At 40.2% G+C, this 27,526-nt stretch overlaps 1 protein-coding gene and 4 non-coding genes across 5 annotated transcripts; all 5 read right to left on the bottom strand.

The window, feature by feature from the left end:
• Positions 1-6,207: 6,207 nt before the first annotated feature.
• Positions 6,208-6,326, bottom strand: LOC114829633. The gene has a single exon (XR_004574836.1). It is a non-coding gene; the product is annotated as a 5S ribosomal RNA (ribosomal RNA).
• Positions 6,327-6,705: 379 nt separating this feature from the next.
• On the bottom strand, positions 6,706-6,896 carry LOC114829646. The gene has a single exon (XR_003777526.1). It is a non-coding gene; the product is annotated as a U2 spliceosomal RNA (small nuclear RNA).
• Positions 6,897-11,682: 4,786 nt separating this feature from the next.
• On the bottom strand, positions 11,683-11,801 carry LOC114829637. The gene has a single exon (XR_003777519.1). It is a non-coding gene; the product is annotated as a 5S ribosomal RNA (ribosomal RNA).
• A 375-nt stretch (positions 11,802-12,176) lies between these two features.
• On the bottom strand, positions 12,177-12,367 carry LOC114829645. Its single transcript, XR_003777525.1, has one exon. It is a non-coding gene; the product is annotated as a U2 spliceosomal RNA (small nuclear RNA).
• Positions 12,368-15,378: 3,011 nt separating this feature from the next.
• Positions 15,379-26,281, bottom strand: LOC105005842 (zinc finger protein 436-like). Its single transcript, XM_010864043.4, has 5 exons — positions 26,203-26,281; positions 25,891-26,008; positions 20,761-20,846; positions 19,037-19,573; positions 15,379-17,797 (listed from the first exon to the last, which is right to left on the bottom strand). Exons 4-5 carry the CDS (start codon positions 19,545-19,547, stop codon positions 16,740-16,742), a joined length of 1,569 nt encoding a protein of 522 aa, XP_010862345.1. The 5' UTR covers positions 19,548-19,573; positions 20,761-20,846; positions 25,891-26,008; positions 26,203-26,281; the 3' UTR covers positions 15,379-16,739.
• Positions 26,282-27,526: the final 1,245 nt, after the last annotated feature.

Genomic DNA, 27,526 nt, shown 5'->3' on the forward strand with positions numbered 1-27,526 from the left:
AAGAAATAAGCAGAGCACTTTTCGTCTTCATCCCAAATTTCATGCTGTATTTTGAACATGTAGCCGTGTGCTTTCCTTTCAAACAAGAGTTGTTTTTTCTTAAAAATACAAAGCTTGTCTACATCTAGGACTTCGCCATTTGAATGACTTTGGATGTACAGATCCTCAAATTTTTTCTGCAGTTGGTAAAAGTCTCTGTGTTTTTTACACATCTTATCTCTACAATAATTTTGGATGAAATACCTAATTCTACATTTTGTACTCTCCTACCATTCAATGGCCGAAGTGTAGAAACCTTTCATCGATAAACAACCTTGGAAAGATTTAATGAAGCTCCTCTCAAAGGCTTTGTCGTGAAGGATGTCATTAGTAATCTTCCAATACCCTTTCCCAAAAGCAATTGTCATGACTCTGGTATCCTTCTCTTTCTCCCTCTTCTGGCCACACTCGCACTTACACACACACGCACTCTCACCATTGCGCGCACACACACACACACAACCACACACACACACAACCACACTCACCTTTTACTCACCCTCAGCTGTTTCTAGTTGCAACCAGCGATCGCACTAATTCTCCCACACCTGTTCTCCCTTCCCTCTGATTGTGTTGGCTACTTCTAGCTTCCCCTTTTCCCTGCTTCTTTGCCAAATTATTCCATGAGTTACCCATTCCAGAGGTTTTCTCTCCTACCTTATGTTCCCGTCTTGTCTGAGTCCTGCCTGGATCTGGTCTGTAGATATACCACTCTGTATTTGCTGAATTGCTGCTTACTCTACACTCTGTCCAGTTTGCCTGCTGCCGACGACCTGCCTGAACATTTTCTCCGCCAGCTGTAAACCGTATCCTCTCTATGGGATCCGAGACTTGACGCCGCCAGGCCTGGTCTTTCTGCTGTGCTCTGCCTCTGTTACTAGAAGAGATTTTTAGTTTGTCTAATGCCCGTATTGATGGCAGTTTCTGTTGATAACTTCAAGAAAAGGATTTTCTGTTCATCTGGACTATTTCTCTTTCATTATGAAAGACATTGCATTATTGCATTTCGCTTTTGGGTCCTTTCTCACCTTTCATAACAGCAATAGCGTTTCATTCTACAGAGACTGAAATTCAGTCGTGATCAGAATAAAAAACAGGGTTTACTTGTGCTGGGGACACCCTCAGGACCTGTGGGACAAAAACATAATCCAGACGGCTTCTCGCGCACCTGCTGTTACCCCATGTTAGACCTGGGCAAACTACGGCCCGCGGGCCACATCCGGCCCGTTGTACGTCCCTGTCCGGCCCGCGTGAGGCCAATCATAAATTATAGGGATGCACCGAAACATTTTCGGCCTTGGTTTCCTCATTTTTGGTTTTTGGTTTCGGCCATGAATTTTCATTTTGGTGCATCCTTAATAAATTACAACATAAATTCAACAAATATCTGTGTTGTGTTTTATTTTGGTTTTATTTTGAAATTTTATTTTGAAAAGCGTTACGTTTATATTACTTATGAATGGACGTTTGAACGTATATGCGTGCGTGAGCTGTGAGTGAAGGTGAACAGCGACAAGTGACGCTAGCCAGGTTACCCTGAAGATGTCGGCTCACGCTAAGAAAACGAATGCCATGTTTTCAACAAGACATGGACTGCCAAGTATTTCTTTACAGAAATTGAAGGTAAAGCCATGTGCTTCATCTGTGTTACACAGGTCGCTGTGTTAAAGGTTTATAATTTGAATTGCCATTACACGACCAAGCATGAGGATAAATACAGAAATCTGTCTGATGAAGAGCGTGCGCTGGAGTCTGATGCGTTGCTAGCAAAACTGCAAACCCAACAAGGACTTTTTAACGAAACTTCACACCCCCAGAGATGCAGCCGTCAGGACATGTTATGTCATTTCTCACAAAATCGCCAGAAAAAGTAAGGCGTTTTCTGATGGAGAGTTTATTAAGGTGTGCTTATTGGACTCTGTTGCGCTGATGTGTGTTGTGGAAATTCTGAAACCTGATGCATTCTTACTGTTTAAAGGACTGAGTCCCATTGTTTGGATGTGAGAATGAATGAGTTACTAGTTAGAGATGCTAAGAGGGATTTGGTATTTGTCCTAGGGGGGCATCCTTGACCGGCACCAGCAGATTGTAGGGTTAATCGTAAATCTGCCCATCTGTATAACCCTTTAGTGTCTCTGTTGTTTGTCCAGATGCTTAAGGTCCCCCTCAAGGGTTGAGAAAGTTAATCAGATGGGGGAGGACAACATGTGACTTGTGTCAAGCCCAGGACATGTGATAGAACAGAGGGAATGTGTTTCATTCGTGACACTGCCCAGCTACTCATCTTCTTACGTGGGATAACTGCAGACTTTCAAATCACGGAGGAGTTGGCAGCCATGCAGTCAATGAAAAGGACAACCACTGGTAATGACTTGTTCACAGAGGTAAATGCATGTTTGGACATGTTAGGACTGAAATGGGACAAGCTGGCAGGTGTGACAACAGACGGTTTTCCAAATCTGACTGGGAAAAATGTTGACTTTTAAAGAGAATGCAGGATAAAGTGACAGAAATGAACGCTTTGCAGAAATGGACATTTTTGCATTGTATTATACATCAGGAAGTGTTATGTAAGACAGTGTTAAAAATTAACCATGTTGTTGATGCTGTAACTAAAACACTTAACTTCATCCGAGCGGGAGCATTAAATCACAGACAATTTGTTGCATTTTTGGAGGCTCAGCCTTGGCAAAGTACTGAAAAGTGTCTGGGACCTAAGAGACCAGATTCAGGATTTCTGTGATAAGAAAGGACATAACATCCCAGAGCTTTCAGATAAAGACTGGGTGGCAGACCTCGGATTCGCTGTGGATGTGACTGTACTAATGAACGAACTAAATGTCAAACTGCAGTGCAAGGGCCTTTTTGTGCACGAGATGTACAGTGCAGTGAAGGCTTTCATGAGAAAGTTGCAGCTTATCTCAAGCCAAGTGATGGACAACATACTGACCCACTTGCCAACACTAAAGGAAGCCAAATGATCAGCCGATCACCTCCACAAGTACTCAACCATGTTAGAAGCACTGCATGCAGAGGTTTCGAGGCGATTTCAAAACTCTTGAGAGTGAAATGCACATGGTTTCTTCTCCCTTCAACTGCAGTGTGGATAATGCACCAAGTGATGTTCAGATGGAACTCATTGACCTGCAGTCTGACACACTTCTGGCAGAGCACTTCAGGTCAGTCTCACTGCTGGACTTTTACTCCTCTCTCAAAGAGGAGAACTTTCCACACCTGAGGAGGCATGCTCAGAGGATTCTAGTCCTCTTTGGATCTACCTATGTATCTGAACAGACATTCTCAGTGATGAAGTTCAACAAATCCAAACACAGATCCTCTATCACTGATGACCACCTCTCAGCTGTCCTTCGCATAGCCACCTCAGACATTCAGCCAGATTTCAATGCCCTTGTTCAAGCCCAGAACAGACTGGATTATTCTCACTGAAGAGGTAAAATGAGGTGGAAAACATTACTAGTTATTGTTTATAATTTAGTGCATTTTACAATGGAAGAAAGTTGAGCAGAATTAAGTTAAAGTTATCGTTGGTGTGGCCCTCTGACACAATTCAGGTTTCTCATGTGGCCCCTTGTAAAAATGAATTGCCCACCCCTGCCCCATGTGAACCCTGGATCACCCACATACATCTGTAGGCATCAGCCATATTATACTTGTCTATGTAGGCATCAGCCATATTATACTTGTCTATGTAGGCATCAGCCATATTATACTTGTCTATGTAGGCATCAGCCATATTATACTTGTCTATGTAGGCATCAGCCATATTATACTTGTCTATGTAGGCATCAGCCATATTATACTTGTCTATGTAGGCATCAGCCATATTATACTTGTCTATGTAGGCATCAGCCATATTATACTTGTCTATAAGGCTTTTAAGGAAGTGTCCTCCCAGATCACCCCGGTCATAGGAGACATTAAAATCACCTCCCATAAACACCTGCCTGTTTGTCATAAATATTGTGTCCAAACCATTTAGCAATACCCGTCTGTCCTTGGGTGTTGGAGGTGCATAAACATTTATTATTCTGAGACACTTCAATCAATATCTGCTATTAAAACCCTCCCCTGAACTGCAGAGAAACTTCCTACTATCTTTAAATCCTTGTTCCCACACAAAATACCAACCCCGGATGAATGTAGCCCACCGACACTCCACCTTGAATCCCCCTGAACTCATTCTCTGGTGAAACGCTCCACGTCCTGTTGATCTTTTAGATGCACCTCTTGCAGCAGGCACACTGAGAAAGCAGGTCATGGGAAAGGAGAAAGAAACAGACAGCTGTCTATGACCCAAAAATAACTCACTTTAAGTAGTGTATCTCATTTGAAAAACTGTCCGGGAAACGGTGAACTCTTGGGGGAGGACTGTCCTCACAAATCGATGTCGGAGTTGGAAAAACACAGCTCCCCTCAGACTTTCCTCCCTCACTCGGCGTCGTAGCAGGGACGCCACTGGGAGGGAGGCCACCGCCTCCTCCAAACGAGGAAAGCGGAGCAAAGGTGTCGTCAAAACCGTGCAAATCTACATCTCTCCTCTCCTCTGTTTGCGACAAAGCCAAAATAGAGTAACGATTGTCTCCCTGTGGAAGCTCCCCCACGTCTGCCTGTGAAGGACTGGAGACGAGACTTCTCAGCTTCCTCTTCACCGTAGCTTTTCTCCTCTCTCCCACGACGGTCCAAGCCGCAGGCTCCAGTAGGGGTGAGGGGGCTACCGTAATCTTTTCAACCAGGTCGCTCAAACTCTCATCCAGGGCTCCACTCAACTCGCATGATGACAGTAGTGGCGTCTCTTTTGCACTATCCTCAGCATCTCATGGTCCCCTCTCTTCCTCCAGCTTGCGCACCACCTCCTCTATAGCGCATAACTTCATTTAAGTAAATCAAAAAACACATCCTTCCCAAGTAAAACTCTCCATCATGTGTTCGGTGTTTTGAGCCCAGATATCGCTGACTGGGAAGAGGATGATGACACCATGGCCCTAGAAAAAAAGAACGAGAAGACGAGATAAACTAACGTGGATCTTGACCTTAGCCAAAATGCAGAGAAGCAATTCCCGTAAACCACTCAGAGTTGAACGAGTCAATCCCTAGAATATTTGGATGAAGTAGATTGTGAGTATAAACCACACCGGGACCGGCCCTCTCGGATGCAGAGGACACCAACACCTCCCCTGCAGAAAGAGGTCTCTTCCTCCTAGAGGCAGCCTGCTCAGCATCTCTTCAGCCCAGATCCCAGACGACAGCTCCACTCCCTCTAAGACCGGCAGATCAAACCCCTCCAAAGATTGAGCAGAAGGCTCCACATCCGCCAAAATCTCACCGATGAAGAGTCCCCAACCCCACCAGCTGCATCAGCATAAGTCAAACGCTGAGCCGGGCAGCCCTAAAAGACAAGACCCTGGACCTCCTTGCATTCTATGATAAGATGCACCACAATTGTGGCACTTCAAAAGGGCAAACAACCCGCCTCGGTGTTGAGCTGATCGGGAATAACCACCCTGGACTGTAGCAACGTAAATATTTGCAGGTTCCAAAGTCACAAGGTCTTCCCTCCATAGTGACGTGGTTATCTGTCCTCAAAGAGAAAATGAGAAGAATCAGTGTTGAATGACACACATTTACATCAAAATGTGAGCAGCTAACGAATACAGTTGGTTACATTTTATGGTAATATAGATTATATATAGATGATTTTATACAAAAAATGTACCTAGGAGCACTGTTAACAAGAGAACCAAATCACTGGAGAATGACCCACTGCGGTGTGAGAGACCCTCCGCGACCGTCGGTTTGACTTTCCCTCTGTGTGTTCAAACCTATATGAATGATGAACGACCACTTGATCTCTGACCCCACAGCGTCCAATTTATTAAAAAAATCGGTCTGATTAATATGAGGAATGGATCAAAAGAATGTCCAAATGAAGTGTTAAAACTGAACCAAACTAAATGTAGTATTTTTCTTAAATAAAAGAGACACAACTGTCCATTAGTTTGTCTTGGTTTTCAAAGTGAGTAATAACAGCCAGAAGGTCATCGACTAAAACATCCCAAAAGGTTGGAAAGAAACTGAAAGAACGTTGTTGTATAAGTCAGTTGCTGCCTGATAATAGAAGGATAGAAGAGCACACCCTGCTGGTGAAAAAGCTTACAGCACCTGGTATTCCCAGGCGGTCTCCCATCCAAGTACTAACCAGGCCCGACCCTGCTTAGCTTCCGAGATCGGACGAGATCGGGCGTGTTCAGGCTGGTATGGCCGTAAGCGAAAGAAGTTGTCTGTGCGAACTATATAAAGTTGATTAACCCCACACAAGTGCCCAAGGTAATTAAATTGACTTAGTATGTGCAGGCGCATGCAGATGGTAAACATTATTTGGATATCCATAACTACAAGAAATAACATTTTATGTTCGAATTGAGACACAGACAAGCAACTCACCGTTTCACTTCTGTACTTTTGTTTATTGTGTTTTATATATGTTTTAAAATCTCATGATTTTATTTGTGGTCATACAGAGCACTACATTAAATAGGACCTCGGTCTTAAGTTCTCCATGTATAAATAAAAGAAAATTATCGCAACGTCCAAGCTAAGCTAATATCTTCTGAAATCATCACAAATATTACTTTTTGTACAAAGAAAGGGGGGTGCACCGTTCCTGGAGGTACTGCAATACCAGGTCGATGCGTGGAGTGGACGGAGCAAGCCCCTATTCCATCTCCCTATTCCAAAAATCAATTTAATATATGGTCCCCAGATAGGGGACGTATCAGATATTAAACTGATAAGAACAGATACTACACTTGATCTTAGCCAAAAGGCCGAGAAGCGATACCGGTAAGACGTTCGGAAGGAAGGTGCCATTCTCGGACACGTCAAACTCCATGACGGTTGCACCAATACTAGCTCTTTAGACTTTCCCTGGAATATCTCATGTAAGATTTACAAATACTATACTGCTAACATCGGGCATTGATCAACATTCGAAAAAACTGCTTTTGACACCGTTTGACACCCAGAATCTAAACTATTCTTCCTGGGGGAAATCACGTGGTCATCTGCCGTCCAATCGGAAATGAGAGGAATAGTTATTGGATTCGAACCAATTCAACGGCTTCACTGGAATAATTCATTGTCCAATTGGTGACGGGAAACCAACGTCAGATGTCTGTCAAATTTAGAGACGATCATTATATTTCAAGAAATATGTTATCCCACATTGAATAGAAATTGAAGCACAAAGGAGCTGAAGTTCTTCATATGGCCACCAGGTGACGTCTGAATTCCATTTGCTGTGAGTTGCCTGCAGAGATCCTTTCAAAATACACAAAGTGGAACAACTGACTTCAGTACAGCAGCCCCAAATAGGTGGGGATTTTATTTTTCAGCATTGTAATGGAGCTCAGCATGATGCTTTTATGAAAATGTCATAACAACATACAGCAAGGTAAAGGCAAAGCTCAGAATTAGGATGGATTCAAACAATTCAAGGTCAAAAATGTTTTAAGGGAGAATGTCATAAGGTTTCAAATGAGAATGGATGTGCTGGAACCCTTCACATTTGAAATGTGTTTGTAGACAGCGCAGGTTATATCCCACCCTTTGTAAAACAATGCATGTAGGATAAATACATTGACTGGTATAAGTTCTTCAGTAGTAACACGTTTCCCTCTGTTTTTGTGATTGTTTTAAATGTATTACATTGAATGGAGTAACTTACCCTGTATTCCTCATAACAAAGCAGACATTCATAAACAGTTGACGGCTGATGGAAGCTAGTGATGGGCATTCCAATTCTTTTTGTTAAGATGGCTCTTCTGGCTCCGTTAACCTGAAAGTCTCGGCTCTTTTGGCTCACGAATGTGCTATTGTTTTTAAATCCTTGTAAAAAATATAAAGCTACAAAAATGTCGAATGTAAATGCGAAAAAGATGTCAATATTATATTATTGGCCTATAATATAATATAGACTATTATATATTATCTATAATGTCAAAGCGTGAAATATAGTTAATATAGTTCCCATCTTACCTGTTCCAATTATTAGATTGACTGCTGTTGTCTTTATTGTATACATTTTAACCTTTTTAAATTAAGCGATTTGGTTCCTAGCGTTCACCAAAAAGAGCTGTTCGTTTGCAATCGACGAATCACTAACGTCAATGTTGAACGCTGGATGGCTTTATTCTAGTAGGTAATACGTCCGCCTTCATACAGAGACGTTACTCTGAGAACATTTCACAAGAACTTCATGAAGACAGGCCCTGGAGTGTGAATGTCATATGACATTTTACCATAATATCCTTTCTGAGAGATGTCAAAATGCAATCAAGTTGTTGTTACAAACCATTTTAAAACCTTAATTCAGACTCACAAATTTATTTCAATGTCTTACCTTTCAAGCAGCATCAGTCAGTTCAATTGCTCTCCTCAGCGCTTTGTGTGAACGAGGATCTCAGATACACCAACCCTGAAAAACGACGGTTTTAAATCCCTTTCTAAAACTAGATTAGAGTAATTCTAAGACTGCAAAAAAAAAAAAAAGAAGCATGCACAATAAAAACATTACACTGGACCAAATAATGTGTTATTAAACATCCTTTGTCATCTTATTGTAATGCATGCCCATGTAATTATAATGCATTGTCATGAGGCTATAAGGGAGTGTCAACCTCCATAATTCATTATCATTCTGTTCTAATGCATTATGAGTCGTAAACATGTACAGTACGACCCAGTTGCAAGACAATATAAAGTTCAATCTACAAAGCCGTGGAAAACGGTTAGTTTTACCTAAGGTAGTCTGAGCCAGCAGATTTGTTGTGGCCAGGTGAGGTAGAGAGGTCAGCAAGGTGAGAACCAAGGTAAGAACACAACAGAGGCGGACCTGAAACCACATCTCCACATTGATGAGACCAGATCTAACACACACAACGGCCTACAGGTACAGGGCGACATGATGCCAATACTGAATAAACACTTATAAAATTAGCCATTCAAATACTAATACATTTATTTTATTTTTTACACTTACCACGCATGGTGAGTCCATTTGTAAGCACATACTCCAAGGTAAATGTGTTGAAGACAACACATTTACCTTGGATTATGCCTTCCTTAAAGTTTTGTTTATGTTGCATTCTTCGTAACTTTGATCCTTAATTTTTACCCACATGCTTTGGAAACTGGGTTTAAATGAGAATTATGGATTGGTCAAAAGCTTAATCCAAGGTTTGCCAGAACAGAGCTTTAAGCTATTGTAGTAGCTTTGTTGGTCTATTGTTCTTTAGACAAGATGTAGGCAGCTTCAAACATTCTCTAACAGCCTAATTCATACTCTCAGAATTTTTCCCACAATATTCTGGTTTGTACTATATTAGTTCATCCATTACATTCTTCTAACACACAATATTATTACATTCTACAGCTAGTAAGCATTATTTAGTTATTTTTATATGACAGCAAGTTTAGCTTTAATGTGTATGAGACCATAATGCTTGATTGAATGAGGTGTCTTGTAAATTTAACATAAAAACACATTTTAAATCTCAGGTGTGTGGGATACAATTACTGATACTGTATATAGTGATCTGTAGTCAGTCTCACATACTGTAGATAAAGAGCGCCTATACAGCCTGACTCGTGTAGAGATATACACACAAAAATGAATTGACAAGCATAGACTTGGAATAATTTTGCTTTTGTCAAAGAATCTTGCAATTGCAGCAATTACAGCCTTGACAAATGTTGGCATTCTAGTTGTCAATTGGTTGAGGGAATCTGAAGAGATTTCACGTTCCATCATTGGATTGGCTTGATGGGCACTTCTTATGTACCATACAGTCAAGCTGCTCCCACAACAGCTCAATAGAGTTGGAATCCGATAACTGTGCTGGCCACTCCATTACAGACAGAATACCAGCTGACCCCTTCTTCCCTAAATACAGTTGGGTCCAGAAATAATTGGACACTGACAAAAGTTGTTTTATTTTGGCTGTTATCAAAATATATTCAAGTTACAGTGGTGAGCTCTTGAACACAAAAAGGCCAGGATGTCCACAGAAGACAACAGTGGTGGATTATCATAGGATCCTTTCCATGATAAATAAAAACCCTTTCACAACATCAAGCCAATTGAAGTACACTCTCCAGGAGGTAGGCATATCATTATTCAAGTCTACCATAAAGAGAAGACTTCACGAGAGCAAATCCAGAGAGTTCGCCACAAGTTGCAAACCATTCATAAGCCTCAAGAATAGAAAGATCAGATTCAACTTTGCCAAAAAACATATAAAAAAGCCAGCCCAGATCTGGAACAGTATTCTTTGGACAGATGAAACTAAAGGTCAACCTGTACCAGAATGATGGGAAGAAAAGTGTATGGAGAAGGCTTGGAACGGCTCATGATCCAAAGCATACTACATCATCTGTTAAACACAGTGGAGGAAGTGTGATGGCATGGGCATGCATGGCTTCCAATGGCATTGGGTCACTACTGTTTATTGATGATGTGACAGAAGACAGAAGAAGCCGGATGAATTCTGAAGTATATAGGGATATATTTTTTGCTCAGAGTCAGCCAATTTCAGTGAAGCCGATTGGACAGCGCTTCACTTAGATACTGCGAAAGCAACCCAGGAGAATTTTATGTCAAAGAAGTGGAATATTCTGCAATGGCAGGGTCAATCACCTGATCTCAACCCAATCGAGCATGCATTTCACTTGCTGAAGACAAAACTTACAGCAGAAAGACCCATGAACAAACAACTGAAGACAGCTACAGTAAAGGCCAGGCAAAGCATCATGAAGGAGGAAACCCACCGTTTGGTGATGTCCATGCGTTCCAGACTTCATGCAGTCCAGGGGCCCCTTGCATTCCTTCTCCCCATGATAAGATGCATCACAATTGTGGCACTTCAAAAGGGCAAACAACCCGCCTCGGTGTTGAGCTGATCAACATCGGGAATAACCACCCTGGACTGTAGCAACGTAAATATTTGCAGGTTCCAAAGTCACAAGGTCTTCCCTCCATAGTGACGTGGTTATCTGTCCTCAAAGAGAAAATGAGAAGAATCAGTGTTGAATGACACGCATTTACATCAAAATGTGAGCAGCTAACGAATACAGTCGGTTACATTTTATGGTAATATAGATTATATATAGATGATTTTATACAAAAAATGTACCTAGGAGCACTGTTAACAAGAGAACCAAATCACTGGAGAATGACCCACTGCGGTGTGAGAGACCCTCCGCGACCGTCGGTTTGACTTTCCCTCTGTGTGTTCAAACCTATATGAATGATGAACGATCACTTGATCTCTAACCCCACAGCGTCCAATTTATTAAAAAATCGGTCTGATTATTATGAGGAATGGATCAAAAGAATGTCCAAATGATGTGTTAAAACTGAACCAAACTAAATGTAGTATTTTTCTTAAATAAAAGAGACACAACTGTCCATTAGTTTGTCTTGGTTTTCAAAGTGAGTAAAAACAGCCAGAAGGTCATCGACTAAAACATCCCAAAAGGTTGGAAAGAAACTGAAAGAACGTTGTTGTATAAGTCAGTGGCTGCCTGATAATAGAAGGATGGAAGAGCACACCCTGCTGGTGAAAAAGCTTACAGCACCTGGTATTCCCAGGCGGTCTCCCATCCAAGTACTAACCAGGCCCGACCCTGCTTAGCTTCCGAGATCGGACGAGATCGGGCGTATTCAGGCTGGTATGGCCGTAAGCGAAAGAAGTTGTCTGTGCGAACTCTATAAAGTTGATTAACCCCACACAAGTGCCCAAGGTAATGAAATTGACTTAGTATGTGCAGGAGCATGCAGATGGTAAACATTATTTGGATATCCATAACTACGAGAAATAACATTTTATGTTCGAATTGAGACACATCAGACAAGCAACTCACCGTTTCACTTTTGTTTATTGTGTTTTATTTATGTTTTAAAATCTCATGTTTTTATTTGTGGTCATACAGAGCGCTACAGTATTTGGGACCTCGGTCTTAACTAGTTTTGCATGTATAAATAAAAGAACTATCGCAACGTCCAAGCTAAGCTAACATCTTCAGAAATCATCACAAGTATTACTTTTTGTACAAAGAGAGGGGGGTGCACCGTTCCTGGAGGTACTGCAATACCAGGTCGATGCGTGGAGTGGACGGAGCAAGCCCCTATTCCATCTCCCTATTCCAAAAATCAATTTAATATATGGTCCCCAGATAGGGGACGTATCAGATATTAAACTGATAAGAACAGATACTACACTTGATCTTAGCCAAAAGGCCGAGAAGCGATACCGGTAAGACGTTCGGAAGGAAGGTGCCGTTTTCGGACACGTCAAACTCCATGACGGTTGCACCAATACTAGCTCTTTAGACTTTCCCTGAGATATCAAACAAATATTTAAAAAATACTATACTGTTAACATCGGGCATTGATCAACATTCGAAAAAACTGCTTTTGACAACGTTTGACACCCAGAATCAAAACTATTCTTCCTGGGGGAAATCACGTGGTCATCTGCCGTCCAATCGGAAATGAGAGGAATAGTTATTGGATTCGAACCAATTCAACGGCTTCACTGGAATAATTCATTTTCCAATTGGTGACGGGAAACCAACGTCAGATGTCTGTCAAATTTAGAGACGATCATTATATTTCAAGAAATATGTTATCCCACATTGAATAGAAATTGAAGCACAAAGGAGCTGAAGTTCTTCATATGGCCACCAGGTGACGCCCGAGTTCCATTTGCTGTGAGTTGCCTGCAGAGTTCCTTTTAAAATACACTAAGTGGAACAACTGACTTCAGTACAGCAGCCCCAAATAGGTGGGGATTTTATTTTTCAGCATTGTAATGGAGCTCAGCATGATGCTTTTATGAAAGTTTCATAACAACATACAGCAAGGTAAAGGCCAAGCTCAGAATTAGTATGGATTCAAACAATTTCCAACATAATGTCAAGGTCAAAAATGTTTTAAGGGAGAATGTCATAAGGTTTCAAATGAGAATGGATGTGCTGGAACTCTTCACATTTGAAATGTGTTTGTAGACAGCGCCGGTTATATCCCACCCTTTGTAAAACAATGCATGTAGGATAAATACATTGACTGGAATAAGTTCTTCAATAGTAACACGTTTCCCTCTGTTTTTGTGATAGTTTTAAATGTATTACATTGAATGGAGTAACTTACCCTGTATTCCTCATAACAAAGCAGACATTCGTAAACAGTTGACGGCTGATGGAAGCTAGTGATGGGCATTCCAATTCTTTTTGGTGAGATGGCTCTTCTGGCTCCATTAACCTGAAAGTCTCAGCTCTTTTGGCTCATGAATGTGTTCTTTTTTTAAATCCTCGTAAAAAATATAAAGGTAAACAAATGTCTAATGTAAATGCAAAATTCTAGTCTATGTTGGCCTGCTGCGCTGACCAACAAAGATGCACAAGCTCCCAGGGTGGGGTCTCATCGGCTCTGGGAGATAAGTACTTTTAAAATCCCTTACTTAATTGTTTTGTTATGTTTGTTTTGTTTGTATAGGATTGCCTTATAAACCCATGACACTAGCTGACAGGAGGGACATCGAGTGGGGTTAGGGCTTCTTTTCCTGGAGTTGGTTCTACAGGAGGCTATTTATTCCGTAGTGTGCCGTGTTATTGATCTTAGTGTGTAGTGTTTTTTATTCTATGGTGTGTTGTGCTTCTTATCTTAGTCTTGGTCCGACCGGTTTAACCCATCCCGTTTAGCCCGTGTTATGACTGTATTATGAGGTATCCCTATGAATTATTTTCAATAAAGGCTGTTTTGTATAAGTGCTCTTGCCTCATTGTGTCCCAGCTTCGGACTTCTGGGAAAAAAAGGTGGTGGCAGCGTCAACATTACCCTCTTAGACTCGATCCAGTGACCGCCCCAGCTGAGGGCGGTCTGAGGTTTATTACACTATATTATAATAGATATTTACATATCTATTATGTCAGAGCATGAAATGCACGTTCACAAACCAATGCAACTTTATATTATCGGGCTGAGCGGTGACTAGTTTGAGCAAACTGAATACACTAATACATTTTCTCCTCATGGCTTTTCATTGAGAGTGGATACATGGAGGAGACAGGCAAAGACAAGTCATTTGTGAAGGATAGAGACGGGTTTTGAACCCCAGTCTAAGGCATGATTCCTCATATGTACAGCTGGCATCGTTAACACTGGACCACAGTTCCCCTCATTGAGGATGAATATAACTTAAAAATGTGTCAGACTCATTCCCATTGTCAATGTCTAGATATCACCAAGGTCTAAATATCTAGATATCACCAAGAAGGTCTAAATGTCTAGATATCACCAAGAAGGTCTAAATGTATAGATATCACCAAGAAGGTTTAAATGTATAGATATCACCAAGACAGGCTCTACTGACAACTATAGATGTTTAGAAGATTAAAAGTAGTGGGTAGATGTTGTTGCTGGTAAAATTTAAAGAAAAGGTCCACAGATTTGATAAAATATCTAATGTTTATTAAAATGTAGCAACATGGATATTTTTTACATAAATGACTTTAGCAACTGACACACAAGGAAATTACCTTATGTATAAATCACAGGTCTTACAGGAGTTCATGCATAGCTTTAAAAAAGGAACATTATAAGTTTATAAAATAAAGATTATATGGAAATGCATACATATAGGGAATAAACAACAAGGAAAAGTTAACTCATGATTGAAAATTAGATGTGACTCTAAGAGCTAATTTAAAAGTTTTAGTCATCGCTGTCGTTTCATACCAGGGATGCAATGACAATAACATGACTGGTCAATACCAATCAAAGATATGAATATAGATATAATTTTTTTTTTCTGGACCTGTGGACCCTGATATAAATTAAATAAAAAATGCTTCCGATGCTTCTAATTTCAACAAATGCAAATCCCAAAAAAATATCAGCTAAATTTAAAACTGGCTCATCTTAGTACATCCCTGGCAGTGGTTATATAAATGTTCCCACAGCGATCCCAAAGTCAGATGGAAATGGCCTGTTTGTAACAGCAAGCCGGTCAGTTGGTAGGCGAAACGGTTTTAGTGCTTAAGTACATTGACACCATTGGCTGGTGCTTTCACAGTTTGGGAGTCCTAGTTGGCTTGTTGGCTGAGAAAAAGTATGTGTGAACAGTTCTTCTAACATGTCAGCACCTTGTACACCTTGGAATTCAATAATGACGCATGCAATTTCATTCCTGATTTCTGCAACATCAGACAGCATTAAAATTACTTCATTATTTGTTATTCAAAGCAGACAGTGGGCAAATGTAACTTGTTACAGGCGTACAGATTATTTATTTATTTTTTATTTTAGAATTTTTCCTATGTTGATTTATTCAATCAAAAGCACTAGTTAGTGAGATCCAGATAACAGCATCAGAAAACATCCAACATGATAATACTACTAACACTAGCCTCTGAAACTATACATTAAGGCTTAATGGCATTACCAACCTGCAACTCAAACTGCTGAAAATATCAGAATCAAATACACATTTGGACATTAATTCACATGAACTAGAATCACATTAACTAGAAACAATAGGTAGCAAAGTAACTTGCCACTTAGCTCCAGTTAGCATGTAAGCTAACTGTTTCACAACACAATCAAATGTGATAAGATTATATTAACCTTTACCCACCTTCCAGTTACCTACACTCTTGTCTCTGAAACCACCCGTTAAGATTTAACAGGATTACCAACTCATAACTCCAACTGCTTGCAATATCCGACAGAATAATTTTTAACATGAAACATTGTCTTAACTAGCAGGAACATAAGGTAGCAAGTTTGCTAGTTAGCTTCCATTAGCATTTTAGCTAGCTAAGTGCACCACAAATCTGATTTGATAAAAACTACACTTCAACGATGAGAAAAATATATTTGAGTCACTAATTTGATTTAATTTAGTCATGACCTCACATGAAACACCTTGCTAACAACAATGGAAAAAAGCTGTCAGCTGTAACTGTTTCAATCAAGTAAAGCATTAGATCTGAATCACTAATGCATGAACAAATATGACGTACATCAACCTAACATGTTGAATTTGAGAGGTAGTGTCACATAGTTGCTAAGATAACTGCCATAAAATCTGTAATATTTTAACCCATTCAAGGAAATTACCGTATGTATGACCCTATGTATTCAGGTCCAAGGCATTCATTGTCTTTAAATTATGGTTAGTTCAGAGTTAACATGTGCAAATATTTTAATTTTCTTTTCATAGATTTAGCATTTTGATGGACATACATTGCTTTCTACCAAAAATAATGGAAGATAATGAGGAAATTACAATGAATCTCCTGATTCTAAAAAAGGTTACAGGTTTGTAGCGCCAACCATTTGGTCATGGTGTTTTTATATATGACGAGACAACCACCACAGACTACTCCGGATAGATTCTTCCAATGCCAATGACAAAAAAACGTAGATGGTGCCTTGTTAGGATCTCTCCCTCAGGATTTGATCAACTGATCACAATAAAGCAGCTGTACATATAAGGCAGTGACAAAGACCACTGCGCCATACGATTGGTATAACAATTATAGTCCCCGGAAAATGACTGTTTACTAGGTACACTTTTAAGAGGCGTTTAAAAATACATATGTTTATGTTACATCTGGCTTTAAAGAACACTTGTTTGACTGAAAATCTGGGAACAGTGGTATGAATTCTCAGTGGTGTGAATGTGCTTGTGTCTTTTAAGATTCATCTCTTGACTGAAAGACTTCTCACACTGGGAGCAGTGATACATCTTATCTCCTGTGTGAATTCGCTGGTGTCTCCTTAGATTACTATCTTGACTGAAAGTCTTTCCACACTGGGAGCAGTGGTATGGCTTCTCTCCTGTGTGAATGCGCTGGTGCGTTCCAAGATGACTCTCTCGACTGAAAGTCTTCCCACACTGAGAGCAGTGATACGGCTTCAACTTCTCTCCAGTGTGAACGCATTGATGTGCTCTCAGATTACTCCTGTTAGTGAAACCCTTCCCACACTGGGAGCAGTTGTACAGCTTTTCTCCTAAGTGAGCACGTTGGTGTCTTCTGAGATTACCCGCTTGACTGAATGTTATTTCACACTGGGAGCAGTGGTATGGCTTTTCTCCTGTGTGAACATGTTGGTGTGTTCTGAGATTTCTGCTGTCTATGAAACTCTTCCCACACTGGAAGCAGTGGTATGGCTTCTCTCCAGTGTGAATGCGTTGGTGTGTTCTGAGATTTCTTGCTTGACTGAAAGTCTTTCCACACATGGAGCAGTGGTACGGCTTCTCTCCTGTGTGAATGCGTTGGTGTATTCTGAGATTACTGCTGTTAGTGAAACCCTTGCCACACTGGGAGCATTTGTGTGGCTTCTCTCCCGTGTGAATGGTCTGGTGTCTTTTTAAGTCTGTTTGCTTACAGAAAGTCCTCCCACATAGGGAGCAGTGGTGAGGTCTTGGCTTCTCTGTGTCTCTGGGTTTCAGGTTGGTAGGTGGCTTGCTGGCATGTAAGGTGGTTGAATGTGGCTGTAAAGTGCTGGAGGAGGTGAGACTATCTGCTCTGATCTCTCCACTCCTCAATAATGTAATGTACTCTTCATGGTGAAATTTCTTTGTGTGCTTATGGAGGTAGATCTGAGAGGTGAAGGAGACTGGACACCTGGAACAGGAGAAGATCTGGGACTGGGAAGATTCAGCAATTGCATCTTAGAAAGACAGAGAGGAAAACAGCACAGTTACAAAAATGTCTTAGGAAATATGATAATACATCAGATAATGCTGTTCAAAAATCAATGTGTCTTCGCAGCTGCTGCATTCTGTATGAAGGTTAGGAGAGAAAAACAGACAAACTGTGTTGATGTGTCTGGGATCACAAAAAGAAGACAAGGGCAATGTTGTTACCTTGAATTTTCACCCGCCAAGTTGCAGTGTTTTAACAAACCTATACATCTTTATTATATTCAGCACTTGTGACTATTCCCACTTTTTAACCTTTCACACTTGTTGACTTTTGCAGGTGATTTCTTGGCTAAACAACATGACATTATGTTGCCAAAATCAAGTCTCGCACACCTGCTGAGTGATGTTTATAACTGCCAGTCTGTTACTCTATGCAAGCTGTAAATTGTACACTGCAAACCTATCTCAGTGGTTGGATGTAACAGTGCTGTGGCACCATCTTCAGGACCATTAGTTAATGCATTGCCTATCACAGGTAGAACTTACCAAAACAAAATCACTTACCAAAAGCCCCTGTCACAACTTTTTGAAATGTGTTGTAGGCATCAAATTCAAACCAGGTATGTATTTAAAAAAAACAATATTATTTCTCCGTTTCAATATTTTATGTTGTCTTTGTACTATTTTCAATCAAAAATAGGTATAAATGATTTGCACATTTGGATACTCCAAAAGCACACCTCCAAATAGATACTCCCAAAACATACCTCCAAATCCACAAGAAAAAATGGTGGTGGATCTAAATCTGATGAAAAACATGTGGGCTGAGTTGAAAGGGTTACATTCACAAGACCCCTGGAGCGTAACATCAAGGTGATAAAAAATAAAATAATTCACAGCCTTTTCTGATCAGATGCCAATCATTCTGTAGGGCACTGTATACAATGGATTATTCTTCAATGCAACCAGAGGTTTGAGTATGTTCTAGGAAAGAGGCGCTGATATGAGTAACACGTCCACTACCAATTTCAAGATCGACCAGATAGGAGCATCGAGGTGCCAAGAGGTGTGGGCATGGAGCCAAGGACAATTGAACCTCTGTTAACTTAAGTGGAACAAGCTGACATGAGCAAAATACCTGGTATGAGGAAAACCATGTGAAGAAACATGGGGGTAGTGACCGCTATCAACTATCCTGGGTTATCTCTAACAGCCCTTTCACATCAAATATAGTTTTTTGCCCGTTTTAAGATGATGGTACTTACTGCTAGAGGAAATCAGATATCCAAAATTATCTTCCTCCTCCTCCTCTTGCTCCTCCTCTTCCCCCTCCTCTTGCTCCTCCTCTTCCCCCTCCTCTTGCTCCAACTCTTCCCGATCCTCCTCTTTCACTGTGACAAGCATCACCTCTTCCTTACTTCCCACCTTCAGTCCCAAAATGCCTTTCTCTTTCAGTGAAACATCTTCCTCTTTAAACCAGAAACCTTCTTTCTCTCCTGTCATTGAGACAGGTATCTCCTTCTCATCCTTTTCTTCTTTCACACCAAAAACTGCCGCCTCTTTTTTCACAAAAAAATCCTCTCCTTTCAATTTAGCATCATCTTCTTTCATTCCGTTTTCTTCTTCTTTCACTGTGACGGTCATCTCCTCCTCCTCTCCTTTCACTACATCACTCCAGCATCTCTCCAGACGAGGGGTCCAGTCATCTTTCTCCTCTGAGTCACTGGGTGATAGAAGTGGATCCATGTTCTCTAGTCTAGATCTGCCTCTCCTCATAAACCCAGGTACTGGAGAGTTCAGCCCTGAGGGACACATGACATTGGTACACACTGTAGGAATTATCAATAATCATTTTAGCATCTAGTAACAAGCTAGGTACTAAAATTATATAAACTAAAAATGTAGCTTTCTGCACCAGAGGTTTGGCTTTTCTGAGGTCAGCTAGTCTTCACCAGAGGTTAAATGATTAAATTTTTCTACAAAAAAATTAGAGATTCAGGGAGTAAAAAAAAAAGTGTATCCATCAAGCCCTGCTCACTCCAGACACCCGGTCTCCAAAAGACTCGGCCCAGGTTTAGGCCCTTGTTAATGGCAAGATACAGATTTGCAAGTCTACAGTGGCCTCAAAATGTAAGAAAAGAAAGCTTAAAACAAAGCATAACAGCAGACTAGATTAGACTCAACTTTGAGAATGTTGTCGGGTGTGCAGTTGTTAAGCCACATTTACATTAAATCATGAAGCTGCAATCCATAATCCTTTTTTGTGATTCTTAGTTGTATTTCATCCATTTTGTTCGTCAGTGAGGGCACGTTAGCGAGGATTACGCTAGGTAGCAAAAGCCTCGAGGCCGCCTCCTGGCACTTCCTGTCTGAGATATTATTTGCATCTCCCAGGGCGTCTTTGTGATTTCATTTAGATCTGGTTGGCTAAATGACCACTGTCTTGACCGCATCTGCATTCTGTCATAAAGACGGTTTTCCATGCTCCCATTGACAACACTCATATCTCCAGAGAGGATCTTCAATACTCACGCTAACACAGGCATTCTCCCTTATGATTGTGTTCACAGACCAAAAGTGTACAGTGTCTAACATATTAGACAGGCGGTTATGAACCGGCGGTTATGTGGGTGTAGACCAATGGTTATGTGATAGTAGAAGCACATACTGTCTACATCTGAAACATAGCTAAATTAACATAACTAATTTCCCTAACAACCAATCTGACATGTCACCGTTTCTCTTCCCTGATGTTTGTTCAACCCTTGTCGGCAAACAAGGCTTTTAATAATTCCGTTGACATTACACTAAAGAAATTAGCTAAAGGTAAGCTAACTTTAAAAACAATAAAAAGTATGCTAACGTTCATGACCTGAACAAGCTTGCTAACATTAGATACAGTCATCACGATGTAGAAAAAATATATAATCGACATTATGAATGAACATTTTGTATTAAAAATATTTAATATTAGGGGTGTCCCGAATACCATATTTTTGGGGCTCCAAAGCTTCGGTAGTGATCAGCAGTGAATACTTGGAGCTTCGGTGGCGGGGTTGTTGTGCTGCAACATATCTGTGGTGTCGGATGAAACAGACGGCACAGCAATGCAACAATTTTATTTCAGTTTAAGTAGTAAATAATGTTCTACAATTTTACATATCACTGACAAATATAGACAGACAGAAACACTCCTAATAATCGCCTCAAAATCCGAGACAAGTCTAACCAAGCGCTGTGAAACAGAAGCTCAGAAACAACATAGTCCTAGAAGACCCAAGAAATGTAAGATGTATTTCTAAGATTTATAAATCTTTGTCATTTCTCAGTATGGCATACATTGAAATGACATTTGCCCTCAACACTTAAACCATCACCCATCCATACCCAGCAGTGGGCAACAGTGCAGCCAACTGTAATAAATAAAACAAGGGAGGTAGCGCAATTAGCGCAGTTATACTAACAGCAGCAAAATACACATTTCAATAAACAAACAATATCTTTTCAATCTTGCAAATAAACAAATGAATCCCAATGTTACATGCAGAAGGAGGGAGAGCCAGTCACAAGTTCAGGTTTATTGCTGAACCAAACAACGCATTTAAACCCTAATAATCATAAAGCGCAACCAAAGAGAGAGCGAAATATCTTGGTTTTTAGCTTTATTTGTTTTTTGTTAAAAGAAAATAAATGTATGAAATTACATGGCATTTTGTCAGGGCCAGAATATTATTCCATGTTAACTGATTTTTCATGTTAAGGGTTTCGTTAATGTTACAACCATTTTCAACTTAGTAGGCTACTTACAGCATTCAGGTGAATGTTTTTATTTTATTTATTTTTTAACTTGTTGTCCACTGTCGTAGGCCAGTGTTAAATCACATATCTGACAGCCTATGTCTTATCTTTGTTAAATTTAAAGTGCTCCCACACAGTTGAGCTCTTCTGCATTGTGTCCAGACATACACAGCACAAGTACAAATCACTACGCCTGTGAAAGTTCTTACACAAGTATCATACAATTGGGAAGCCTCAACTGTTGCCACTTGTGCCCGCAAAACTAGGCTTGCTACTGTTCAAGTGCCTGATTGTGTGAATGAAGCCACGTATCCATGGCAACAGCTGTTGCATGCCAGTATTAGATGGCCAAGGTGAACTGAAGCATGACGTTCACTGCTGAGTGAAAGGGATGTCAGGCACCCTCACAAAATGTTTTTGCCAATGCGACTTTAGTGACAGCCTACATTGTGTGTAAAAAAAAAAAATAATAAAGATTAAATTAAAGATCTCTGGCCCACACTCCAGTACAGTAGGTGGCGGTAATGCACTACTGAAGTTCGATATCGACCGCAGTTAAACGTCAACGAAGAAGTAGAAGAACTGTTCCCTGCATAGACATAATAAAGAGTAGACGCCGCATTGGCTGCTCGGCGCGAGAAATACGGACGCCATCTTGAACCGGGCATACTCCTAGTTGCGTAGAAGCAGAAGCAACGATGCCGGAGCACTGTGCAGCATATTCCTGCTCAAATCGGCGGACCATCGAAAGCAGGTTTCGTGGGATTACTTTTCACAAGTAAGATTTAACATTACCGTACTATTGGTTGTATTTTGGGACTAGAATATTACCAGAGAGTTGAGAAGGAGCAAGGATCTTTGATATTACTGTACTGAAATCGTAGCCAGCTAGCTAGGCTATGTTTACTGCACCAGCCAGTGTTCACCCAGCTATGAACTGAGACTTGATAAGTCATATTATATAACACTGACTTAGATTACAACTGACACAAGAACGCTATTGTACAAATAAAATAAATATTACTGGTATAACATTGGCCAGCTAATTTTACACAAGTGGCACAGACTGTATCATATATAAAAGACGGCATTATCAGTTGGACAGTACTAGCTTAGCTAGTAACTTAGTATTTTGGTGGTAGCTTCACTATTTCCAGAATCAAGTAACTTTTCAGTAGTAGTAACTCCTTTATTTACCAAGTAGCTTGGCCACACAAGCCACACTTTTCTTGTCATGTGAAATTAGCACAACTTAAAGTAGCTTCCTATGTAATGAACTAGCCTACTGCTATGTTTGTGTTACTTTGCTTGCTACATTTGACTGGGTGGTAGCTTTTGTGTAGTGAAGCTTTATTATTGGCAGGGTAACTAATAGCTTAGCTCACTACAATTTCCAAGTAGTTTGCCCAACACTGTGTATTATTCACATGAAATTCACCCTAACAAAAGTAAGATACCTCTCATGTCTCATACCCACCCCACTTAAAATAAAGGCAACAGGTCCTAGATGCTTCTAAATGGTATGTATTACACAACATCAACTTTATGCAGGTGTCAGAAAGATGGTATGTATGTTGATATGATGTTATCTTGTTTAAATGTTTTTCAATATGCAGTTTTGTTTCTGTTGGAATTATCTTGTATTCAGTGTGTTTTTCAGGTCCTAGACCTCATACCCACCCCACTTAAAATAAAGGCAACAGGTCCTGGATGTTTCTAAATGGTATGTATTACACAACATCAAGTACATGTAGGTGTCAAAAGGGTAGGTATTGCATGTGTGGTTTTCAAGTTATCCCAGTTCTGCAATTACATCGTTACAAGTTAATGTTCCTTTGTGTACAAGTATACTGTATAAGTTAAACAAGAAACGGATCCCATTCCTAAAAACATGGATGCAAACTTATTATCTATCTGACCTGGTAGCTGTTTACCATTTTCATTCTCTTTGAGTTTGCACCCCTGTGATAGACACTCAAGACTGGGTGATTACACATTACTGATGGATGTGATGGAAAATTAACTTTACTGCTTTGAATTAACAAAATCACATGTGGCTTTCTTTGGGTGTTTTTTTTTCTCGCCATGACCAGAGTAATACAACTTTTTTCTTTTGCAGGTACTTGTCGGTCATCGGATTTGTCACCAATATCGATACGTTGATGCTGATGATTCCTGAACTGCTCAAAGTTCAGCGGTATGTGCTCACCTACAGGTTAAGCCAAGATCACTTGGAGCTCCTATTTAATTCAATCAGAGCGTCAGGTAGGGTTGGTGTTCTTTTAATTACAATTAATTTGTAAAATATACCTAATGAATATCTTTGCCTTGTGATTAATGTATGTTTTGTATGCCTGTTTTGTATGCCTGTTTTCCATGCGAGGCGGCTGGAATAACAATCCATCGGCACGCCAGTTCCAGGCCATCTTCCGCCGGCTGATGGTTCGGTGTGGTGTCTCACCTGGTGAGACAGGCAATGTGGCAGCCCAGGATAACACTGTGTCCCTGTCTGCTGTGGAGATGTCCTCTCCTGAAACTGCTGAAGAGCACCCATCTCCATTCGCCAACATTTCGGCCCTTGTTTGTGACCACAGTTATCTCCCCACTCGGTTTGGTGGTCTGGTGGCAAATGCTCTGGTCTACATAGCAGGGTTTGTAGTCCAGCAGATTCTACGAAAACTGTCCTGTGATGTGTGCCATGCGAGCTTGGTCAGAGATGCTGTACCATCGTCATTTGACAAGAGCTACCACCTTCTAACCCTGAAAAACAACGGCGGCCTAGTGATTCCATCACAAAGCACAGTGAAGGTTTGATTTTATTATCTCGTTTTTTATTATTATTTAAATCTTTGTATATTAAGGTTGCTTTGTTCTTATTTTCTCTGTTTTGTAAAGTGTCTTTGAGCACTGTGTAAAGCGCTATATAAATATTATGTATTTTTATTAATTATTATTTTAATAAGGTGCAGAGAGGGTGATCCGCCAAGCTTCACCAATGCCAGTTCCTAAGGTGTCGACAGTCACAGACATCGTCCGGGAGGAGATTGGAACGGAGGATGTTTTACTGCTTGGGGTACACATTGAGGAGACACAGTTTGGCATCGACAACCATCATTCTGACTTGTTGTCATTGGTTGTGTCTGTGTTTCTCAACATAAGGCTGCACCACATTACCAAACTCACCTCTCTTGAACTGCAGAAAGGGAGCACGAGGAAGAAGCTCTGCAAAACTGTCCTCTTACAGGGGTTTTAGAGCGTGTGTGTGGTTCCACGACAATTGTAAGTGTTGGTGGGTCTGTAAATACCTCTGTTTGTTTGTGTTTCATGAACTCTACCTTCCTGGTGTGTCTTCAGGAATAAAAATGTTGGTCTCCTTTGCCTTACATTGGGTTTGCGAGATTGTGTATTGTGAAGTTTATCTTTACATTGTGTTTGTGATTGTCTTAACCCTGATCTCTTTCCCTCTGGGTTCTGTAAAGCACTTTGTAACTGTGTTTTGAAAATTGCTACATTAAGTTTACAGACTTTTCAAGGGAGTTTCAACAAAGTAAATGTGGAGTTTAAATAAAGACTGTCACTTTTCATTTCATCCTGCTATTTTAGACTGAGTACTGGGAACTGTGTGTGTATGTTGGGAGGGGGGCTGCGAAATGAAAGAGAGAGAGAGAGGAAAAAATATATATGACTTTACTGCCACTATTTACACATTAGGTGTTTCAATCAGAATGATAGTCAAACTGGAAATGTCCCTGTTTTTCTCCCTTTTGAGAATTATGTTCCCAGTTTTGATCTCGGAAGTCTGGTCACTTTATATCATATATTAGAATATTATATTACTGTTAAGCCCACTATCAATATTAAAATACGCCGAACCATGTGTCCTGTATCATAGCTACATGTATGACCTTTGCAGCAAAAAAAAAACGCGTGGAAATCAGTAAGGTATTCACTGAGGTACGATCAATTAAATTCGCTGACAGCTCATTTCACCTGCCAAAACAGATTACATGGAGTGGAGTGGCTGACCGGTCCAAGGTGGCGGCCCCACGACTCGTCAGCGCCAGTAGGAAGTAGCGGTCGATGCAGCGTCTACTCTTTATTATGTCTATGGTTCCCTGTGCGAAGTCGCAATGAATACTGGGAGCGAAGTACGTGAAAAAGCTTCGTTTTCCAGAAGCTCCCAAAGACGTTAACAGAGCTTCCCGTAAACGTTCCATTTCGCGTTCTTAGGTTTGGAATCGCACTTCTGTACTTGCTATACCCCCTAGAAATAACAAGTATGCATTTTGAAACAGCCTCTGTCTCAATATGGGAAACGTACCTTTAACCAACATGTCCAGATGGTTCCTCTTAATGTTTATGTAACTCACTTTTTCACACTTCAATAGACGCGTCCATTATATCTTTGCGAAATATCTCTTCAAATCCTCGAAGTCACCCTGGTGGGATGCAGAAGCAAATCATAAATAGGGCAAAAAACATATCAAATAGCTAGCTTAATGTTTATTCTGATAAAGGTTCCGTATTGTTATCCTGAAAGATAATAGAAACTGAAGGCTTTCTGTTTCTTCTGTGTTATTATTATCTGAGCTAGGTAGTTATCTAATGTTAGGATGGGGCATTTTTAAATCACCTCGTCGGAAGAATTCATGATGTCTTTAAAAGAATCAGTGTCTTGTATTAGCGTCATGCTGGCAAAATTAGAGATTCGGTAGCAACAATAAGACTTCCGGTTTTCGGATTTTGCCTTCAGAATAAAGGTCGGCGGTAAATCACGATATTAATTATATTAAATCTATATATTAAAAATCTATTTTGCCGCTTTGCTTCGTGTATATTGTAAATATATAGATGAAAGCTATATCTACATATTAAAACATAATAATAAACTAAAGAAAAATTTTGTTTAAATAGTTGTTCACATAGGATCAACAATTTTGTAAGGTGGAGCACATAGAAAATGTGTAGATCGAGTAAACTATTCAAAGTAGTCATTCTGAACAATGGAATAATAAGAATTTCAAAACATATAAAGCAAAAACTAAATTACATTAGCATGTAAACTAGCAGGAATTATAAAGATTGTAAAATGGGGAATATGATTACATTAGATTCAACTTTATTGTCATTGAACAAGTACAAGCAGAGGCATTGCTAGGCTCACAATACATTCGGGGCTTACATACTTACTCATACAGGACAAAAAACCTATTCAATACGCCACAGTGAATATATTGCAGTAAATGTTAAGGAGAGTGTACGGACTGATTATATGATGGAAAAGTCTAACACTTGGGTATTTGCTTCATTCAGTGTAATACATTTGCTGTTTGCTATGGAGGGAAAAATGTGTTACTATTGATGAACTTATTCCAGTCAATGTATTTAACCTACATGCATTGTTTTACAAAGGGTGGGATATAACCGGCGCTGTCTACAAACACATTTCAAATGTGAAGGGTTCCAGCACATCCATTCTCATTTGAAACCTTATGACATTCTCCCTTAAAACATTTTTGACCTTGAATTGTTTGAATCCATCCTAATTCTGAGCTTTGCCTTTACCTTGCTGTATGTTGTTATGACATTTTCATAAAAGCATCATGCTGAGCTCCATTACAATGCTGAAAAATAAAATCCCCACCTATTTGGGGCTGCTGTACTGAAGTCAGTTGTTCCACTTTGTGTATTTTGAAAGGATCTCTGCAGGCAACTCACAGCAAATGGAATTCAGACGTCACCTGGTGGCCATATGAAGAACTTCAGCTCCTTTGTGCTTCAATTTCTATTCAATGTGGGATAACATATTTCTTGAAATATAATGATCGTCTCTAAATTTGACAGACATCTGACGTTGGTTTCCCGTCACCAATTGGAAAATGAATTATTCCAGTGAAGCCGTTGAATTGGTTCGAATCCAATAACTATTCCTCTCATTTCCGATTGGACGGCAGATG

The sequence above is a fragment of the Esox lucius genome, chromosome 19 (assembly GCF_011004845.1).
Source record: "Esox lucius isolate fEsoLuc1 chromosome 19, fEsoLuc1.pri, whole genome shotgun sequence".
Taxonomy (NCBI): Eukaryota; Metazoa; Chordata; class Actinopteri; order Esociformes; family Esocidae; genus Esox; species Esox lucius.

Bases quoted from the DNA above. Each gene is read 5' to 3' on its own strand.
- LOC105005842 (XM_010864043.4), bottom strand. From the start codon at position 19,547: ATGAGGAGAGGCAGATCTAGACTAGAGAACATGGATCCACTTCTATCA. The intron at 17,798-19,036 runs GTAAGTACCATC...TGTCTTTCTAAG, and splicing joins ATATCTGATTTCCTCTAGCA to ATGCAATTGCTGAATCTTCC.